The 21,795-nt window shown below is 38.1% G+C and overlaps 1 protein-coding gene across 1 annotated transcript in view; it reads left to right on the plus strand.

The window, feature by feature from the left end:
• Nucleotides 1-18,681, plus strand: part of slc9a8 (solute carrier family 9 member 8) — a 31,743-nt gene extending 13,062 nt beyond the window's left edge. The window contains exons 5-16 of the mRNA XM_014996063.2: nt 2,409-2,492; nt 4,249-4,350; nt 4,555-4,589; nt 5,429-5,572; nt 11,300-11,441; nt 11,534-11,639; nt 11,735-11,851; nt 11,939-12,021; nt 12,113-12,224; nt 13,432-13,652; nt 14,260-14,406; nt 17,406-18,681. Of these exons, the coding sequence (XP_014851549.1) occupies nt 2,409-2,492; nt 4,249-4,350; nt 4,555-4,589; nt 5,429-5,572; nt 11,300-11,441; nt 11,534-11,639; nt 11,735-11,851; nt 11,939-12,021; nt 12,113-12,224; nt 13,432-13,652; nt 14,260-14,406; nt 17,406-17,519 (1,407 nt within the window). The 3' untranslated portion in view covers nt 17,520-18,681. The remainder of the gene's footprint in view (nt 1-2,408; nt 2,493-4,248; nt 4,351-4,554; nt 4,590-5,428; nt 5,573-11,299; nt 11,442-11,533; nt 11,640-11,734; nt 11,852-11,938; nt 12,022-12,112; nt 12,225-13,431; nt 13,653-14,259; nt 14,407-17,405) is intronic.
• The last annotated feature ends 3,114 nt before the right edge of the window (nt 18,682-21,795 follow it).

The raw sequence follows: 21,795 nt of genomic DNA on the forward strand, positions 1-21,795 counted from the left end.
ATGTGCCAGTGAAACATCTGAACGCATGCATGCGGCAGGAGTGCAGCTGTAGATGTCAAGTTGCAGTTAATGCGTGGCATGCCTTGCTGTGTCCGTGGCTGTAAGCTGGACTGAAAGGTGGAGCTCTACTGGAGATAAATGTCAAGTCACTAACATCAACTTTGCCAACCTGGAAGCAATGGTTGGCCTACTTTTCCTGAAATTTGAATGTATTATTAGTAGACAAACTAAGTCAAACCTTACCCTTTCACCTGAGTTGCACGTTCTCTGATGCTGAGTGTTTTGTTTTTTTTTTCGTTCGATTTTTAACTGGAAAATGAGTAATTAAAAATTTGTTTTGTACACAATGTCCTGTGGCGTCATCCCTCTGTTCCTGTTTTTATTAACATGTCATATTCTCTTTACTGTTAAACAGGACTGATTGGCTATAAAAGTTACTTGGATAACAGTGGCAGGTCATACGTTTGATACCTGGGCTCTCAGAGGGACTCCTATTACATTACAATTATACAAGCAGCCAATACTAATAAATCCAAAAAGTGCAATATAGAATGGGGTATTTCCAGAGATCTTGTTAAAACCTTGCATCAGCATCAGTGTTGAGTGATTAGATTTCAAACATCCTGCTCTGAACGCGTCATTCAGAGCAGGTATTTTAATGTGTCATCCTGAGTGGACACATGAACCAGATCTCACTAACTGTGCTGTGAACAAATAAACAGAGAAGACAGCTAGGACTTTCTTATGAAGGTTTCCTTCAGATGTTGTTTTTTTTTTTTTATATAATCACTATGATATTAAAAATATATATTTAATGGTAGGACGTTTACAAGGCACACAGAGTATAGAGCGAGATGGAGAGTGGTGTTTGTTCAGCAGCCTGGCTGACATACACCGGGCAAGACCCCGCTCTCTTTTACGATGTCCTGTTCTTTCAGGAAAGTCTGGCTTTCTTGAAAATGCATTTTTAATCATTCCTGAGAAGGAGAAGCCAATTTCTCCTTCTCTATCTGCCATTGTGGGCATGAAATAAAAAAATAAAATAAAAATACAAGTATTAATGTCCACAGCACAGATTGCTGAACACAACCTTTACTAGCTGTTCTGATCATCCAATCAAATCTTGGAAAATGTCTGATATCATGTGGGCCTTCGAGCAGGCGCTGTGAGGTCATATCGATTACAGAACATAGGCTTGCTCTCTGGATTGTGAAGATCCTGGACAGATTAGATTAACCTTGGCAACACAGAGAGGCTGAAATCTGATAGAGCACTAAATTTAATTGAACAAACATTAGAATTTAAGTTATAGATATATTTGTTAGGGCTTCCTGGAGAGAAGGTTTTTCAGGCCCTGACAGCCCACCACTGGTAGATCATTAGGCAACTTTTAAAACTGCTTATGTCAGAGTTTTTGTACTGACCACAAAGTCCTCCGAGCCTCTTCTCGTAAACCTTAATTTTGTGATATTTTCATAGCAGTTTTAAGATACTCATAAGTTTAAAATTAGATTTGTGACTGGCCAATTGCAGTGCTTCTGATTCAGATCTTTGAAGTATTTTTTGTGAATGTGCCCCTCTACTTTTTTGTTAATATCAAAGCGATTGTTGTCATCGCCAACTGCTTGTGGACTTATTGAGGTGGAGAGTCAGGCTCTACCAGCTGTCAAAACTGACTTCCATTAAACAAAGAGGGAGATTGTTTAGCAGCTGCAGCAAACACTCACTCGCCCCTTCTCGGTTCCTCTGATAGAAAACAATGCCAGAGTCTACCTGGAATAAGATGAAAAACTCTTGCATGCATAATGTCTTTTGATTTTTGTTTTACAAACATGAATTATGCACAGAATAGGTACACACACCTACACACATGTCGCTACTACAAAAACGCATGTGCATCATGCACAACCAGAGAGTAGCGCATGGGCACATGACGCCAAAGCCTTATCTGGGCGGCTGGCCCATTTTGCTGGGAAGCAACAATGACTTCATTATACTGCAGAAATAATCACAGAGGTCACTGGGATACTGCGAGTGCAGACGTGGGCTTGTTTGTGTGTTTCTGAATGAATAAGAGACTTGGGGATTAAAAATAGAATTGTCAGAAATTTACAGCTGCTTTTATGGGATGTGTTGCTAATGGAGGTTGAAGGCATGTGTTGGCAGGCAGGTATGCCTCCTGACAAGCAGCTGATGTCTGCATGTGGTCATCCTGGAGTCAGCTTTGTAAGATGAAAAGGTGTTAGTAGTTGCTCATTGCATTATTTAAATTGTTGGTTTATTAGATGCTGTTTCTGAATGTCATGCGTTTCCTAATTCTTGCTCTGTGGCCAAAGTTGATGTTGCGGATTGTTTCATGTGTATTTTTAATGTGCTTCTTCTTTTGTCTTTCTCTCTTTCTTCTCAAGGAGGAAGAAATGTTTCGACCCAACATGTTTTTCCTCCTGCTTCTTCCACCCATCATATTTGAATCTGGATACTCTTTGCACAAGGTATGGTCACATTTTTAACTAAACCTGTATTTCCAGCACACACCCCCCCCCGCCCCTTGATGAGTTAAAAGTGGCAATTCCAGTTTCAACCTGTGGCATTTTCTCTGACAGAGTAGAGAAAATGCAGATAAGAAGTGCAGTTTATGTAGGCGGTAAAACAATAATTACTGTACAAAGTAACTCCAGGAAAAAAGGAGGCAACAATGTGCTGAATGAGCATGCAACTCACAAAGAATGATAAATCATATGGTTTTGGGTTGGGCCGCCGTGTGACTGAAAAGTCAATACAATTGGGTGTGCTTAGTTTCTGTGGGTTGTTATTCATGTTCTCGTCCTCCTCTGGCCCTCCTGTTTGAAAGGCTGCTCGACCACTGTCTAAAACAGTGACCCAGCTTATATAGCCAGCAATCTTATTGGGATCTTGTGTGAATGCTTTTAGAACATTAATTCAGTGGGGGAAAACACCACCTCAAAGGACAGCTGTGTTTACAAAATGTTTGCACTTTTTACCGCATTTCTTTTAATACTTTGTAAAACCTAATGTTCTAAAAGCATTTAATCTTTTCCTGTTGCATTTTACAAGGTTGGAACAAGCAGGGATATATATTTTTTTTGACTATTTCTCCACTTTCTTTTGAATATCTAAAATTCTCAATCCTCTATTTTACATTCGTCATTGTTTTTTTTTTAAATGGCATGTAAATTTAGTGCAGGGATATTTAAATCCAGGCCTTGAGGTTCTCTGTCCTGAAGCATGTAGATCTGTCTCTGGTCGAACATACATGAATCAAATGACTGAATCACCTCCTCAGTATGCTCTCAAGTTCCCCACAGTCCAGCCAATTCCCTCAGCATTTGACAGAGGCGTGTTTAAGCGTCTTCAAGTTGCAGAACCCTGGACCTAAAGTCCTGGAGTAGAAGGCCACTGCTATAGCCAATAAATACCATGGAAGAAAGGTTTAGTATGTTTGCACTGACCCATTTCTAGGTTAAACTTTCACATGCTTAACCCAGAAATGGGTTAAACATGTGAAAGTTTAACCCAATTCTGCACAACTGAAAATTGGTCACACTAAATTGTCTAACGTCGGAGTGACCAATCAACCTGACAGTCTGTTTGTTGGGCTGTTGGAGGAATGCAGAACCTGGAAAGAACCCAAGAATTTAAACTCTTTGCAGAAACCCTACAGGTCAGATTTCAAACGCAGAACCTTCTTTCTGTAGTTCAACAATGCAGCCTGTCATATTTATGTCGCAGGAACAGGAAGTTGTGGAATTATATTTAAGCAAATTCAGAAACTGAAATGTAAATAACAGGAGATATTGCATTTCCATTTATTTTAGATGATTTGGGTGCCAGTCAGTGTGGCAGTGGGGATTCTATGATTAGAATATTTCTTAACGTGGGATTTTCTTTGCCCACTGAAAACATGTGCTTAAAATTCATGTTATATATTTTTTTATTTCCTATGTATGAATATACTACCGTGATTCAATAAAACAACACAAATGTTTTTGTGTGCATATCTGTATTTGTACCTTGACTGTCAATCAATTTAGGAGTGGCAGTGAGTTATTGCCAGGCAAAAACAATTTCATATGCCCACAGTCTTTTTTTTTTTTTTTTAACATATGCATGTACCTGTACTGTGGCCTACCTCTTATTATAATGCTGGACATCTGATATATAATGGTGCTATTTGACATTGCATACTGTCCATGGATATCTGAGCTGTGTATTTGTGTGTGTATTCAGGGTAACTTCTTCCAGAACATTGGCTCCATCACCCTCTTTGCTGTGATTGGTACGGCTATCTCTGCCTTCATAGTGGGCGGAGGTATCTACTTCCTAGGCCAGGTGAGACAACCAGCTGTCAACAAGTCTGGTATTTAGAGAAACATCATACTTTTAAAATTGATTTTTGAAATGTTCAGGAAAAAAACTGATTTTTTTTTCTACTAGAAAGCCAGGTAGATGTTAATGAATATAAAACTAGTGTCTGGATCATCATGTCTAGAATCTCTCAGTGGACCTTTGTCTTTTCTTATTTTTGTCTGACAGGCTGATGTGATTTATAAGATGACCATGACTGATAGGTAAGGTTTGAATAAAGCCATTTGACATTTTGTTCATGTAAAAGAAAATATTTCACCTATAAACATTGTCTCTTTCCGTAATTACAGTAAAGGATGATGTCCTTTGCTGACACAAACTCTTTACTATGAACATGGTTCGTTCTGACTGAATGGTTCTAGAAAGTAAGATGATATATCAGTCAGACGTGGCTCACAAACAAACTACGTACCCATGTGTTATTGGGGTGGAACTTCGGGTTGTTCAAAATTTTTCTTGGTCCACAATCAAAGGTGTGTAACTTGGCATTAGGCACAGTGTTTGCTATTCATATTCTTGCCAGTAAGGAGGATATGTTTTTCAGCCTTCCTGCTTGCATGTTTTTTTTTTTACGATTGGTCACAAACTCCTCAAAGTACTTTTTGATATAATTTGGAGAATAAATCTTTACAACACCAACAAACAAACTGATGAATGTGCCTGAACACCTTTGACTCGACACACTCTTTTCTGCTCCCAAAGATCTGTAGCATTTTCAGTCGTGGTAAATTATTTGAACTTCTCCTCTTTGTACAGTATGAACCTGAATGTCTGCAAATGTCTTCTGTTATTTTAATAGTCAAATTTGCTTTCCCATTTCAATCCAACTTCCTCGTTTAGGTCACAAATGTGTTTTTGTTAGTTTTTTTTTTTTTTTTTCATGTGCACTGTAGAGTTCTTAAGAGTTGGAAAACTTGTTTTGCACGTGGCAGTTTTATGCTCATGTTTTGCTCCTTTGCTTCACAGATAACATTACGTTAAAGCCATTTTAATTTGTTAAAGCACAACCTTCTCTTTCAAATTCTCTTCAATCACACTGCAGCTTTGCCTTTGGATCTTTGATCTCAGCTGTGGACCCTGTAGCCACTATTGCCATATTCAATGCTCTCAACGTGGACCCAGTCCTAAACATGCTGGTGTTTGGGGAGAGTATCCTGAACGACGCCGTCTCCATTGTCCTCACCAAGTAAGAGTCTTACTGTAGTTGCTTTAAGCTCGTCCACACCTTATGGTAACACAGGTTTCCATTACTAACTGCCTTCATGATGACACACAAAGGGCGTATTTATCCAAAACAACATTTCCAGAAGTTCATAACACTAAGATGTTACATGAAGTTATAGGTAGTGCAACTTGCAAATATTTTCATATTCTAAAACTTTTTTTTTTTACATTTAGTGACACTATAGCCGTAAACTTCTGGAATTTTATGTGATAAATTAACGTAATTAGAAAACGAGAATATCAGTATTATCTTTTTTTTTTTTTTTTTTTTTAATTCTCAATTGGACTTAGGTCTGAACTCTTTCTAGTGGATGCTTCTCTGCACTTCTTTCTTTTTAGCACCACCCATCTTACTTTACACCTCTGACTAACTTTCCAGCCAACACCACCATGCTGCACTTTGTATGCTTGTAAAGAAATGTACTGTGTTACTTTACTTCCTCACGTAGCGTTTGCATGTTACTCATGTGTATTGCATTGACTGTTGACATTTGCAAATATGTGTACTTTCCTGTAAACATGGTAGATACAATTTTTGTAGACACAATGAAAGATACAACTGTAGCCTCTTATCACTTTTATTACTTGTTCCTTACTTCACATTGCAGTTAAAACTGTGGAAACTTACAGTAAAGCATCATTCAAAAGAGACATATTAACAAGTCAGAAGCATGAAAAGTCATCATCTTTTTGCTATTGGACTCAAAGTCCCGTTCAACAAAACTCTTATAGCCTTTCTTATCAGATTCATTGACGTTAGATATATCACTGTCCTCGTCCGAAGCTATAACCATAACCATAACAGCAGCAGCTGTAACCTCTACAGCTTCTGGCTTCACTTCTTCCTCAACTTCCATTTCCTTTTCACTCACTTTTTAATTCTTTCTCTTGTAGTTTGACTTTTGTCAAACTACAAGAGAACATGTTATGTTGAGAACGTCTTCAACATAACATGTCTCTGACAAGCAGACGTATTCATCTTGTACTTTTATTTAATTTCTGAATACAATAGGTTTCACCTTATATTTCCTTTTGGGATTTCAAAATAAAAGAGGGCTGGATACTGACTAGAGTTGTCACATTTATGTTTATTTTATAGTAAATTTTCTAAATCCTTCCACTTTGCTACTATCCACTACTTTATGTTGGTCTATCATATGAAATCCAAATAAAATAAATCAGTTTGTGGCTGTAATGTGATAAATTGTGAGAAGGTTCAAGGGGTGTAAATACTGTTACAAATCACTGAACATATAAAAACAGCAGGTTGTTTTTACAGAATCTAACTGATGCATAAATCGTGTACTTTTAGCCTTGTAACTCAGAATGTTTTGCTCTCGCCTTGTGTAAACTCACATTTAGTTGGGTTCAGTGGAATAAGGTGGAATTTTAATTTCTATTGAAGCAGAACAGAACCCAGAAAAAGTCCCAACAGTTTTGAGAACTATTTTATTATAATGCATAATTTACAAAAAAGAGATACTCATCTTAAAAGGGGTTAGCAGCGTTTACCTTTAACCTGAATTTCCAAATACTGTTGCTATGCTGATTAGACAGTACTTGTAGATCGTGCACCATTTTTTTTTACCTAACTGGTGACAATATTGCTGTGTGTTTCATTAGCATGAAGTCAAAGGCATAGTTTTTGAAAGAGCTAAAATAAATGACCACAGCAGGTGATCTTAGAAATATCTCACCTCCACATGTGAAGTAGAGCTTGTCAAAAAGGGGCTTTAGATATTCATTGATTAAAGAAGGCTAAAAGGAATCTCCATGGTAACTGCCATAGTCGTCGACAGTGTTCACACAAGGCTTTTCTCAGCAGTTTCTTATATTGAAAGGAAGTCATAGAGTGTGACTAGTTAGGGAAGTGGTTTTTTTGCAGAATTGTTCACACCCCTTGAATTTTGCTACAGCTTTGTGTACTATTACAGGTGAGAAATGTAATATGTTTCATTTGGACATTTTATTTATTTAAAGGGGCAGTATCATGTAAAATCAACTTATTTGAGCTTTACGTCATGTTGTAATGTTATACCCCGGTCAAAAACATACGTGGAGTGTTGCATTGATTCTTTCATGGATGTTTAAAAAAATGATTTGATCATCCGTGGCAACCGTTCTGCTGCGCAAAATGCCTGGGTGGACCTAGTACCCAGAGTTAGAGACGCAGCTCTTCCTTAGAGCTTCAGTTTCTAAGCTTCTGAGTTTCCGTCTCACAGAGCTCCCCCACTCAGTTCCTGCAGACTAGCCAGCAGCAATTCACAACTATTTGGTGGAACTGCGCAGCTGCTAAGCTCGTTACATGAGCTACTTCTGAGTGCATCGCTGGTAAAAACATTGTTAAAGGGCTAATGGAGAAGTTAACATAGCAGTTACTTGATATATAAAATGCTATAAAATGGTCTGCCTGGAGAACACATAATACTGTCCCTTTAAAGAACTTAAATAGCTTGATTTTTGTTACTCTGCATGTTGATTCCAGACTATAACTTCATATCTAGTTAGCCTGAGGCAATGTCGTAGAAGTAAGAAATACTGCACTCTGCCAGTGGGAGTCACTTTTTTTTTTTTTTTTTTACTGTTTTTGCTGAAAATTTGCAATAAACACACAATTATGCATTAGCAAAAAAATGAATAAAAATGCTGTTTTTGAGTGAATTTTCGTGAGTGCAGAATCACAATAAACTTCAGGGACTCTTTAAAGCAAGTTCTAAAGAAAATATCAGTCTTTGGACATCTCAAAGTAGTAAGGTCAATGTAGCATTCAAAAGCAAAAATAGGAGGACGCATCAGCACAACAATCAAGACGTCACCACCCATCTAAATTGACAGGCTGTTCACGCAGAGCATTAATCAGAGCAGCCAATCAGCACATGGTATCTCAAGAGGAGCTGCAGAAATCCACAACTCTGTTTGGACAATCTGTTGACAGGTCAGCCAGGCATGCAGTCTAGTCAGTTTTGAGAGAATCACAAGAAGAAAGCCAATGGAAAACTTATTTGCACTTTACCACAAACCTTTCAAAAACATAGACAGAGAACGCGTTGGTTAGGGGAGACAAAAATAAATCTTCTGCATGAAGTCTAACACTGCGTTTTACCCAAAAGTTTGCTTTGGAGTATCACACAAAAAAAAATCCCCAACAAAGTTCATGCAGGTATGGTGATAACAAGACAAATTGAAGAATTTTAAGGGATATAAGTACATTTGCAAAGCACAGTATTTATTTATTCTTAGTTGTTTTCTTATTTATAGAGCCTAGCTTTTTTAGTTTTCCTGCTTAAGGCGCTGAAGCTACATTTCACAGGTTTTCATTTGGGAAGGTGTTAACCGCGGCTGTGTGCACATGGTTCGGGTTTTAGACGTCACTCTTCTCATTCACTTTAAATGAGGCGACATCTTGCTCGCTTTTTCCTGACCCTGCATGTATTTGTTGGGTGAGACACAGTCTAATGTTTAATTAATTCCATGAGTCAGATCAAATGGTAGTGTGAGTGATCTACAGTATGTAATTTTTTAAAATTTTCTTTAATTTACTGTTTTCTAGATGATGATATATATATATATATATATATATATATATATATATATATATATATATATATATATATATATATATATATATATATAAGGTCAAAGGCTTATACTTGTTCTTTTTCCGATCACAACACCATGCCCTCTTTTAAAAGTTGTATTATCTATTTGAGTCCGGTAAACTGTAAATTGTTCAGTTTTTCTTTTACAGATTAAACTAGTAAGATTGTCTCGCTCTATCTGGTTCTTGAGAGTTACACAATAAAAACTGTCACAGGTGAGAAGGATGAAAATAGAAACAGTGGCCTCTGTTATCTACCAACAGGAAAAAAAAAGAAACAACAAAATAAAACATGTCGTCATCAAAATCTCCCTGCCCTACTTTTAGACACATCCTCATTGTCACCTGCTGAGGATTCATTTGCTTGAAACCTGACGTGTTGAATGTACAGTAGAGTGGCTTACACAGCATTCAGCTTTTCACTGTTTTTATTTTTATTTGTTTTATTTTTTTAATATTGAGAGATATGTTGATTTAAATGTCTTTGACATCAGACACTACTCTCTGTTTTTCGTTTCCACTCAGAGCAGAAGGACTGTTTACACTTAATCAGCAAACATACTGAGCCGCAGACAGAAACTAGCTAGACGAGTTTTGTGGAAACTAAGAATTTACAGTTTGTTTGGAATCATCGGTGACATTCTATCCTCTGCCTTCGCGCTCACTCTACACCCGCCTTATCTCATAGTTAGTTAATAGTGTAAAGTGATCTGAGGTGTCAGGGTACCCCTGCAGAGTAAATGATACCATTAATAATAGAAGGACTAAACAGACCTGGCTGTTTGTTTGCCGTTAACACCTCGCTGGTGGACTTTCTTAGAAAGCTACTTTACGATTGAACCAGGTTGTTTACAGCAGCAGCTCAGCCGGTGTCTTCACTTGGCAACCTGAAGATAAACAATGCAAAGAGATTATTAGTTATAGAGTATTTTACTGCTGTTGGTTACACAATTATATTTATCAGTAATTACAAAACCTCTGGTATCTTGTAAGTTTTAGGAAGAAAAAATAGGACATCTACTACCACCGCTTCAAAATTTATACATTACCTGGACATTTTTATTCTAAATATTCTTTAAAATTTTAATAATACTGCGTGAGAAAAGTTTCTCTGGTTTGTTTCTCTTTAGGTTCCAGAGTCTAAGGGTTTACTATTACCTTTTTAAAATTGTTTTGATCAATAGTTCTGCTGAGTTTGTGTTGGCACTTCATTTTCCTTTCAAACTTTGAATTTGTTTCATTTGTTCAGTTTCAGTACCTGACCAGGAACACATATTCATTTATCTTGTTGTTCTAAACTGGGCCAATAACAGGGGAAAAAGAATAACTCCCAGGTGCATAAAAAACATGTGCATCAGAAGAATAGCACTGGTTTCATTTAAACTTGAAAAACCTCCAACGAAGATCTGACCAGTTTCCAGCCAGCAGCTCTTTCAAACTCACCAACTTGGCAGAAAAAAAATGCTGCTTTGTTTGTGATATTTGCTTAGTTTACTCTTTGTGATCTATTCAGCTTGTAAAACAGGAACCTCTTACCTAGCTGCTGGTTCTAACGTTCGTACAGTCAATCAAAACTGTTTACTTTTTGATTTTTTTTTTTTTTTGTCGTGTATTATGTGTAGACACAACCACTTGTCCTTTAAGTTTAAACGCTTTTTTTCTGATTCATTGGCCACTATTTAGTAGTTTAGTAAACCAAAAAATATTTCTTTTCAAAACACCTCAAAATGAAAAAGGTCTTCATAGCCATGTTCAAGGACTACAGCAAGCAAATATACTGACTCTTTTGCAGTGCCGATCATGTAAAATAATAAATGATTGTGGTTTCGATAGCATCCCGTTTTATTTTAAATGAGTAATTTCTCATGTCATGAAATGTACGAAAGGGTTATGCAAAGTAATCTTTTTTTGTTTACCCAACAAGATTTTGATGATAGGATTACAAGCATATTTTAATCCGCTCATGGACTCTTCCACCAGTTATCAGTGGTGGAGTTTTACTGACCTCTCATGTCAGGCTGAGGTATTGCAACACAGAAGGTACAGGGATTTTGCCATCATCAATCATTCTCCCATTTTCTTGCCTTTCAGCACAGCAGAAGGCTTTTTTTCTCGCTCCGATAACGCCATGGTAACAGGCTGGGATACTTTTGTGCAAGCGCTGGGGTATTTCCTCAAAATGTTCTTCGGTTCTGCTGCTCTAGGAACTCTGACTGGACTCATTTCAGCTCTTGTATCCTGACTGGTTTGCTGAGTGTGGCTCTTTGTTCCTTACACATTTGTGTTTCTCTGCTTTAGTTTAAATTTCTTAACTCAGCTGTTTAGTTTCTAAAGCACTTCGACTTGAGGAAGACTCCGTCACTTGAGTTTGGCATGATGATCATCTTTGCATATCTTCCCTATGGCCTAGCAGAAGGAATCCAACTGTCAGGTGGGCAGACGTGTTAAAAGACGTACACTTACACACACAGTTGCAAGTTTTCAGTTTATCTGCAGTTTTTGCTGAGCTCCTTCTCCCACCCACAGGCATAATGTCTATCCTGTTTGCGGGGATTGTGATGTCTCATTACACCCATCACAACCTTTCACCAATTACACAGATCCTCATGCAGCAGACGCTGCGCACAGTCGCCTTTATGTGTGGTGAGTAATTTTCTGCTTAGCTTCCTAGCTCCTCTTATTTCATTTCATTTGACATTTTGAGTTACTATTTTTAACTTCTGTCCACAGAGACTTGTGTGTTTGCTTTTCTTGGCCTCTCCATCTTCAGCTTCCCACATAACTTTGAAATATCCTTTGTCATTTGGTGCATCGTAAGTAGTTTTTTATGCAAAGGCCAGCGTAAAATGTTGGTGTGAGTTGAGTTGGGTTCAAAGTGTTTGATTTCTGTGCTTCTCTGTGTAGGTCCTGGTTCTTCTTGGCCGAGCAATCAACATTTTCCCCTTGTCTTTCTTGCTGAACTTTTTCAGAGATCATAAGATTACGCCAAAGATGATGTTCATCATGTGGTTTAGTGGTGAGATAATAATTCTGCAAGTTAATGTATTTTAAAATTCCTGCTCAACCCACATCCTCTTAAATCCTTGTGCAACAAACTTGAGTCAACAGGAAGTGGCGAACAATTATTTCATGTCACTGTTCGGCAAAAACCAGTTTGCAAAGAGTGCACACCAAAGCAAACTGAATTTCTGATGAAAATCTTAAGACCAGTCAAAAAAAATTGCAAGAATTTGCATTTTGCACTATTGGATCTTAAGAAGGTTCTAAGTAGAGCTTCACAATGTTAAAAGAAGAAATCAGCGTAAGAGACAAAAACATTTGAGCAGGGAATTAATTGAAAACTGCATTTACACTCAAACATGATTTTTTCAGCTGATCAAAAGTTTAAGACCGTAGCTCAAAAAAAAACTGAAAACCCCCCTAAACAGAAATCAAAGTGTCAAAAAGAAGGACTCAGTAATGAGAAGCTCCACCATTCTTGTTGATGACGTCAAATAATCGTTTAGGCATGCTTGATGCCAGTGTTTCCAGGCTATATTATTCCCTCATCAAAAACATACCTGGAGTATTTGATTCTTTCATGCATATTTGACAAATCCTTTAATTTTTGTGGCAGCCATTCTGGGGAGCCTAAATGCTTGCTCTTACAAAGCGCTGTCTGTTCCCATAAACCTCTTACTTGGAGCTGCAGTCTCCAGCTGAGTTTATGCCGCTCAGAGCACCCATCCACTGCGCTTTTCCCCCCCTCAGCTCCTCCAGACTAGCAGGAGCAATTAGCGAACATCTGGTGGAACTGCATCTGCTGAGTGTCGGAAAGAGCAGGGGCTTCTTAAAGAGACAAAGGCCCAATTTTAGGATGTCATATTAAAAACTCTATTTTTTTTAAGACTTTTTTGATGCATACAGCATTTTATGTAACATAGTTAATTGATTGTGCTATAAAATGACACTACGTACCTGAAAAATGAATAATTCCCTGTCATAATAGAAGTATTAGCTTTGTAAATCTGTTTTATGATTTGCTTTATTTTAAAATCAGAAGCCTTCATTAAGTAGCAGTCATAGAATTTGCGTAACTTCTAAAGAGAAAATGTCATTCTCTATCTTCAGCTTCTCTTTTATTCACAGCTACATGATTATAGTAATAAGACAAAAAAATAATAATTAAGTTCATGGAGCTTAGCGACTTTTTAAACAAACCTTCATGTCTTTCTTTTTGCTAGGGTTACGAGGTGCCATTCCTTATGCCTTGAGCCTCCATTTGGGCTTGGAGCCCATCGAGAAGCGTCAGCTAATCGGCACCACCACCATCATCATTGTGTTATTTACCATCCTCTTCCTTGGGGGCGGGACAATGCCGCTCATCCGCATTATGGACATTGAAGAGAGCCAGTCGCGGCGAAAAAACAAGAAGGACATTAATCTCAGCAAGACACAGAAAATGGTAATGAAATCAAAGCAGCACTTTGGTTGGACGCATTGTTCGTTTGCCGTCTCCATCGATGCTAGCTGGGCGGTCTTTTCATCTGCAATCTGGCCCTTTCTGCTCACCACAGAGTGGGGAACATCAAAGAGGTTGAATGCGGCTTTGTGATGAGGACACTGAGTCAGCAGGGAGCAAAGCTCTCTCCCCACACAGATGCACTCCATGGCATCGATACAATTTCCTAGGAGCAAGAAGACCAGCCATTGTGCTAAATATTTCAGTTGCCTCTGATGGCTCTAACTCTAGATAATGGATCATTTATTGGATGTACATTCCACTGTAGGGGAGTCACTGTCAGCCTTGGATAGTGTGTCTGCCTTGTCTGTCTCGACTATTTCCAAAGCTAACTATCAGCTGCCTGATGAAGTATATTCTCATTTTCTCTCATTACTCTTGTACCGTGTTGAAATGAAATCTTTGTTTTTATGCATCATTTTCAGAACTCTCTCTTCAGTTTTTTTTTCTTTTTTTTTCCTTTACCCAGTGCTCATTCTTAGGGCCTCTTTCCTTTTTATTTTATTCTATTTGCCTGACTGCCTTCTTTCTCCTTGGCTTTTGTCTCCAGGGTAACACCATTGATACAGAGCACCTATCAGAACTGACAGAGGAAGAGTACGAGGCTCAGATTTACCAGAGACAAGATCTAAAGGGCTTCATGTGGCTTGATGCAAAGTATCTTAACCCCTTCTTCACTCGCAGACTTACACAAGAGGTAAGAAAAACTTGTGTAAGCCAGATATTCTCTATCTGTTCAACACAGTTTGTAGTTTTTCACTTGTACAACACTCATACAATTGATATGTTGTCAATTTTCCTGCTTAAGTTTGTCGTGATTAAACCAGCCCTATCAACGGTGATTAGTGCAAGACATGCAGAGATGCATATTTGGCTGCTTGACTTTATGCAGTCTGTCAATTTGTCTTGAAGTTCTGGTTTGGTGCACAATCTAGGAGTGAATACAAGTTTCCAGCAGAAGTCTTTTTGCACAGTGGGACGACTGTGGCTCGGTCGGAAAAGGATTCATCTTGAACTCTGAAGTTGTGGTTTTGATTTCCTCTTGCCACGTGCCAGTGTGCCGCTGGGCAGTGCATTTATCTTGCCTCTAGATCAGCTTGTCAGCGTATGAATGCGTGCACGTTTGTGAGTGTAAATTAGGTGAATATGCCTCCAGTGTAAAGTAATTCAAGTCAACACTATGACTAGAAAAGTGCCATTTGAATTCAGTCCATTTATGGACAAAGTATTTATTGTCAAAGCACTTAAACGCATTTGTTTTTTTCATTACAGCCATAAATGCCACTGTATTGAATTGTACTTATTTTAGATCCATCCCTTCTCCAACACACCCAGATCAAACACTTCTCACATTTGCAAAAACATAAAAAGGCTGTGGAAGTATCTGTGCTGGAACAGTGAAGGCTTCAAAGGCACAACTATCATTATCTAAACAGGACATGTGAAACATAAAAAAACTGGATTTGTACTTGGTGCTTGGTCTCCCCCTCCCCACAGATGAAATCGAACTATCTAACTAACTATCCTTGTACATAACGTTTGGTGATTAGTTGAGGTTCGTTCGGAGGACCTCACCTCTCTTTGCTACTCCACCCGGGTCTGCTACAGCAGGAAACCCTTAAAAGATTAAAGATTGGGGGAGTTTGGTGTTGAGATCAGCAAGTGCGCTCTGAAGAGAATCACATTTCATCATCTCACTCCTTCGGATGTATTCTGTGTGCAAAATGGAAGAAGATTCTGTATTTGCCTGTGAGTGTGATGCACAGAAGTTGCCGTCAAAACTTTACAAAGCTTCAGTGGAATCAAAGAGGCACCTAAGCATTAAAAATGCAGACACATCACACAGAGCTAGACAGCTCGTCTCTGGGTGGCTGTTGAACATTGATGCTACGAATTACATGATGTAAAGGTACATCATCCCTCTGCTCTAATCTTTGAAAAGTGACTGTTTTTTAAAAAAATTATTTTATAATTCTCTCTGGACATGTTGTGACAGGCAGCAAGAGACACTTCAAGATAAAATTATGTTTAATGCTACAACCACAGATCATTGCTGCAAAGGGAGCACAGTAAGCTAATTAAGATGAGAAAATCATTTAGCAGTATTCCAGAAGACTGAATGAGCTGCCCTGATTGTTTAACTGTAACATTAAAATCATTAGTCTAATTATTTGTGTTTAAAGAAGGCTACAATTGGCGTGTAACTAGAGTTTTTGGTTATTCCTTTTGGTCAAATCTTGTTTCTCATATGCTTTACCGCTTTAGGTTTTGTGATGGCAATCATCATTGCAATGAAGTAAGCTAATATAATTAATTGTTAAAGTTAATGAAGTTCAACTTAATCACAAAAACCTTATTTGTGTCGTGCCTTAGCCCTGCAACAAAATGACCTAATCAATAGCTGGGGGGAAGTGTTACTGAGCAAAGTTCATTTTGACGGCACATTTTCATTAAGTTTAGTCAAAAAGTGTTTGCAGTTCAAATGTTTCAATCCCAATTTCATCCCCACTCCACACATAAAAAAACCCCTAAAAATAAAGCTTATGATAAATACAAAGTTACATTTTTGTCCATCTTAAAGAGTAAAGTGATTTAGTTACTATACTCATGATTACATTAATTGCATCTTCATCCTATCGAAAGCTACATTTTATGCATAGATTGTCTCATATTTACAAAGATAAATATCTATTTTTTTTATTTTGACATTTCTTAAAAGCCTCTTAAAGGAGAAGAAACAACACAGTCACATTTTGTGCTTACTTGTGGACTTTCTGCTCCTGTTTCATTCTCCCTTCTGTTGTCTATGTGGGGTTTTATCAGGTGACAATCAGCCTTTGCATTAGTCAGTCAACTCCTACTAATTGACACACACCTTAGTTGAAAATGTGCTAACTGCAGATAAACCGCTTTTCTCTACCAAAATGATCTGTGTTGACCTGGTGTAAGGCAAAAAAAAAAAAAGAGCAAACTTTAAAGTTTCAGCAGAAGCTACAACAAACTGAATTTCTGCAGCGTGTTGCAGCTCTGAGCGCGTCAGTCATGTTGCTGCAGGCTCGTCAGTCGAGCGCCAACCTTCATTGATATTTTCCTCCATTAATCCCAAACTACCTCATCGTGGTAGGCCATATCTTTCTTATCCACTTTCCTTTCCCTTTATGGTTCGAAACTGGATCAGTATATGACATTAGCAACAGCTCAGAAGGCAACATTTTAGGAAAAGGACAAAACATAGAAAATTATGCAAAAGCACAAGTTGGTAATGTGATGTCTCTAGTAGACATCTTTATGTCTCTAGTAGACATAAAGAAATAAATTATTTCTTCTGTTTACAAAAAAAAAATTCAGTCACTTAATGTCTCCCAGTCCTGCACACGCCATCTGCAGTGGGTATCACTTACAGTTTTAGTCACACCATGATAATGTGTTGCTGAACTGAACATTATGCAAAATAAAAAGCAAACATTGGCAGTGCTGAAGTTCTAAGTTTAGTCAAACTTGCAGGTTTTAATATTTTATGAAGATTTCTCACACCATTGACAAAAAAATAAAAATATTGGGTGCTTTAGTCAATGTAGTTTCAGTGCTGAACTGCTATGTTCAAGCTTCAGTCTTTTCGTCGCTTCCTCTATTTATTATTAGCATGCTCGTAATCTGTGTACCTGCTTGCTGATGTGCGCGACGTATGTCTCACAGGACTTGCTACACGGACGGATCCAGATGAAGACGCTGACCAACAAGTGGTACGAAGAGGTCCGCCAGGGACCGTCGGGATCTGAAGACGACGAAGACGAAGCAGAACTTCTGTGAACAATTTAGCATCTATAAAAACAACAAACAGATATCATCTGTCCTGGGCTGTGGATTTGTCTGTCAGTGAAGGCATGATTTGTTTTCACTGTTAGTCAAAGGAAGCTCCTATTTCTTCGCCTGCTACCAAATTCATGTTGGTGAAACATCTTTAGGCAGTGAAGGTGGAGAATTGTTTCTCTGCGATTGAACTGGAAGAAATTATCTTCCCCGTAAATGAAGGGAAATTGTAACACTGGATAAAAAAGAACAATTATTCTATCATTAGTTTCTTAAGATTATTGAATAGATGGGCTGTTTCACTGGGTTTGGTTTTCTTTGAACCGTACACAGGGATGTGTTTTGATTGTTATTATTTTTATTTTTACTTTCAGGAAGGTTTTGTCCGAAGGGAAATCGGCGAAGAAACTGTGACGGGAAGTTTTTCTTATGTGAATCAGCGCTGCGGCGCATTTTTCCTCTGTGTCTGTGAATTTTGTGTTATCAATATTTGGTTAAGTTCCACTTAAAGTAAAAGTTTCACTTGGGATCAGGAAGGAGAAGTAAAAAGTCTCGCTTCAAGCAAGATTTCAAAAGTGGAATTTTTATTTTTAATTGGCTACATGTTTGTGCATCTCCTTGTTTACCAGCATTAATTCTCTCTGTGCCTCTTCATTTCCAAGTTGATTTGTTTTTAAAAACATATAGGTAAACCATATATGCCATGAGGCTGAAATGCAAATGATGAGTGGGATCCTCCGCCCTCAGCCACGAGGCAGCCAAGATAAATTCAGAAGAAAGTTAAAACAAGTGAGACGTGTCGAGGAAAAGTAGCCATTTTAATTAGAAGGCATAGTTACGACAGCATGATTATGCCCCAGAAAATTGGAAATTGCTTTCCTTTCGGAGTACGATATCTGCACTTATTTTCATTTTCTGGTACATTTTCTGAATCTACACTGTGTCTGAACCTGGCCTTGGAGGCTTCCTTATGCATTCTGCAAACAGATGCTTATATGTGAATGTGGGGTAATGGGTATTGTTGCCATGTCCATTTGCTGCTGTTTTCTTTATTTATGAGAGGTTTATCTACTTTCTGTTCGATTTTGTACAAATTCTGTGACCATCACAGGATTACTGTAAAAGAAAGAAGCTATAATAAATTAAATCTTATATGCACTAAGTTCTGCGCACTTTTTCTTCAGGAATGCCTGAGAAGGATCATGGATCTCAAATTAAAATGTGAAAAGTTGATTTTTGCTAATTCAGTTTAAAAGATAAATAAATCACAGGCCCATTTAGATTCTTTACACACAGAGGGATATATTGAAAGCACTTACTTATTTTAATGGAGATGATTATGGCTTTTAAATTATGAAAATCCAAAATTTAGTTTTTCCCCATATAATCACAGTATTACTTATGACCAAGAAAATAATAATAATAAAAAAAAACATTATTTTTCTGTGGAGGCCAAGAATTAAAAGCCTTTCTGCAATAAGTCTTTAATTTACTTTTCCAGGTCACAGATTTCATGGAGGTCCCAGCTGCTAGTTTCAGCTAACAGATATCTTGAGACATTTATAGAATTGCAGAAGTTCATAGAAGTTCAGTGTGTTCCCTTAATACTGTTGTTCTTCTTTTGAATGAATCACTGCAATATACAGCCAATGTAAGCCTGTGATTGCTGAGAAGCCCGTGTTGCTTTAACAACGGCAGCTATTGATGAGTCTGGTGTCTCTCATCTTCCTCTTAGCGATACTCTGCAGATTCTCTGTGGGGATTTAGGTAACCAGAGCTGACTGACCAATCAGTCATAGTCAAACCATGGTCATTAAAGCAGGTACTGCTACTTTTGGCAAGTGGCAGAACCTGCTGGAAAGTGGAATCAGCATACCCATAAAGCATAGCTGCAGAGGGAAGCATAAGGTGTTCTGACATTTCCTGGCAGGCCGCTGTGCTGCCTTTGGACTTGATGAAGCACCATGGACCGACACCAACAGATGACGTGGCTGCCAAAGTCATCACTGACTGTCGAAGCTTCACTTTGGGCTACATATATTATGTGCTTTTTTTTTCCAGTTGTTTGAGCTTTACTTCCAAATGAAAGGCAGAAATTTGTAACATCTGATAAGAGACTCTGGAGCAGAGATCCTCAAATCCAGGCCTCCTGCATCCTGCAGGTTTTATACGCGACTCCGCTTCACCACGCCTGAGTCAAATGATCCGGTCGTAAGCAGCACTCTGGAGGATTTGAGTGGAGGTCATTCAGCCATGTGATTGAGATGTGTCTGTGGCTTGTGGGTTGCCTCCAAAGTTCAGAGGGGTTCTACTTTACAATCCTCTCCAGGATGCAGGATGTCAGTGACTCTGCTGGCATCTGAGTCTGAAGACTTCCCTCATGAGATAAACTTTGTGTATCAAACAAAAGTTTTACTTATGATTTAAATAGAGAAACAGAATTTTAGGTTCTAAATTAGCTGTGAGTTGAAAGTTTAGTTGAAAGCCTATATGCCTTTTAAGAGATTTGAATAAACTAAGGTTGCACTTAAACTGAAAACCTTCAGCTGTACCCACTAACTGATCATTATTCTGATGGTTTCCCATTTCACTTTCCATTTTCTTTTCATATGATGTCTGAGCTAATTAGCTGATAGGCTACATGAAGCGGGAGATTACAAGGAGTCTGGACCGGACCGGCGCACTACTCTGTGTAATTAAAAGACATAAAGAAGGTTAATGCATAGTCCTGCTGAAGGAAAAACACCCTGTGACTGACGGTCAAAGCTTTTATGTTCAACCCAAGTCCAACACCATGCTGTCATGGTGTGAAAAACCTCTCCTGAGATCTCATTAGGATATTGATGAGGGGGCGCTGCTGGTACACAGCAGAGAGAGAAATAAATAAATAAATAAATAAATAAATAAATAAAAAGTCATATTGCATTCTTCAAGTCTGCAGCAGGTTCGAGTGCCTCTCAGGGTAGAGCTCATAGTTTGTTTAAAGTCGGAGGAGATCACACTTCGCTGTTTGACTTTTTTTTTTTTTTTTTTTTAACGTACCCATAAAATTTCAAGTGTGAAAAATGTGCCTGAGTAGATTAAACAACAGCAACCCTGAAATTTGAAGATGGAAGATCTGCAATAACAACTTAGAGCCAGCAGGGGGCGTCTTAAGCCACCACATTGGTCCATAAAAAAATAATGACAGCAGATAAGAGTGGATGATAAAGCTTTATAACTGACGGTCCATTAGCCAGTTATATCCAATAAATTACAGTGATTATAAGCCATTGGGAGAGGATTAAATGACTTTCACTGAATATGTGTTTTTTTTTTTTTTAAAGAATTATCACAACATATTAAAACAGACTGACTACACCATGACTGATCACAGACCTCCATCTGTGTTCCCTTTGTCAGAATGTTTTACTCTCACAAATCACATAAGCTTGACCATTCCCTCATATGTGCAACTCTTCTGTTCTGTTTGCTTCAGCGGCCGTCTAACACAGAAACCAGAGAGCATCAGTAGCCATATTCTATCATGTTGCTTTGATTCTTCCACGCCGCTGTTTCTTCTGATCTGGGATTTATTCATCTACCCTTTTTCTGGAGCCAAATGTACTGCCTGAAGGGAGAGCAGATCATGACTCATGTTATCTTACAACTTTTTTTTTTTTTAATGAAAGATTTAATGAAAGATTAATAATTACTCAGTATATTAATCATGCCACAGCCTCAGCCAGATACAAAATATCACCACGTTAGTTAGGAAAACATAGAGGAGCAGCAGCAGTGATATTTTACTTCAGTTTCCACACTGGATGATTCACAGTCACACGTAGATGGTTTCTGATTTAATGCATGTTATTTATGTGTCCCTCCCCACCTCACACCCTCCCCTTTGGACAGGAGAATATATGATGGATTCTTATTTGTCTCCAAGTTTCTCGTGGGAATTTCTGAAATCCAAATTTCCTGACAGCATTTATTCACCGTGGAAGTGTGGAATCCTATTTTCTCCTTGCGCTTTTCCCTGTTCTCTTCCTTGAGGTTGTGATTGGTGCTGACTGGAGTCACAAAAAGTGCTGAATCACTTTGTCTTTAAAACTCACTCATTGACATCTTTAATATTCCTTGTATGAAGTGATTCCCTCATATTGTCTGAATGCAAACTTTAATTTTTCCCCCCCGTAAAAAAAAAAGAGAGCAAATGACACATTTTCAAAATGAACATTGAATATCAAAGCATTAAAATGTTGATGAAACATTTTAACAGAAAATGTTATAAATC

This window comes from Poecilia mexicana, unplaced genomic scaffold (genome assembly GCF_051168715.1).
Source record: "Poecilia mexicana isolate PSO_F unplaced genomic scaffold, ASM5116871v1 scaffold_7, whole genome shotgun sequence".
Classification (NCBI taxonomy): domain Eukaryota; kingdom Metazoa; phylum Chordata; class Actinopteri; order Cyprinodontiformes; family Poeciliidae; genus Poecilia; species Poecilia mexicana.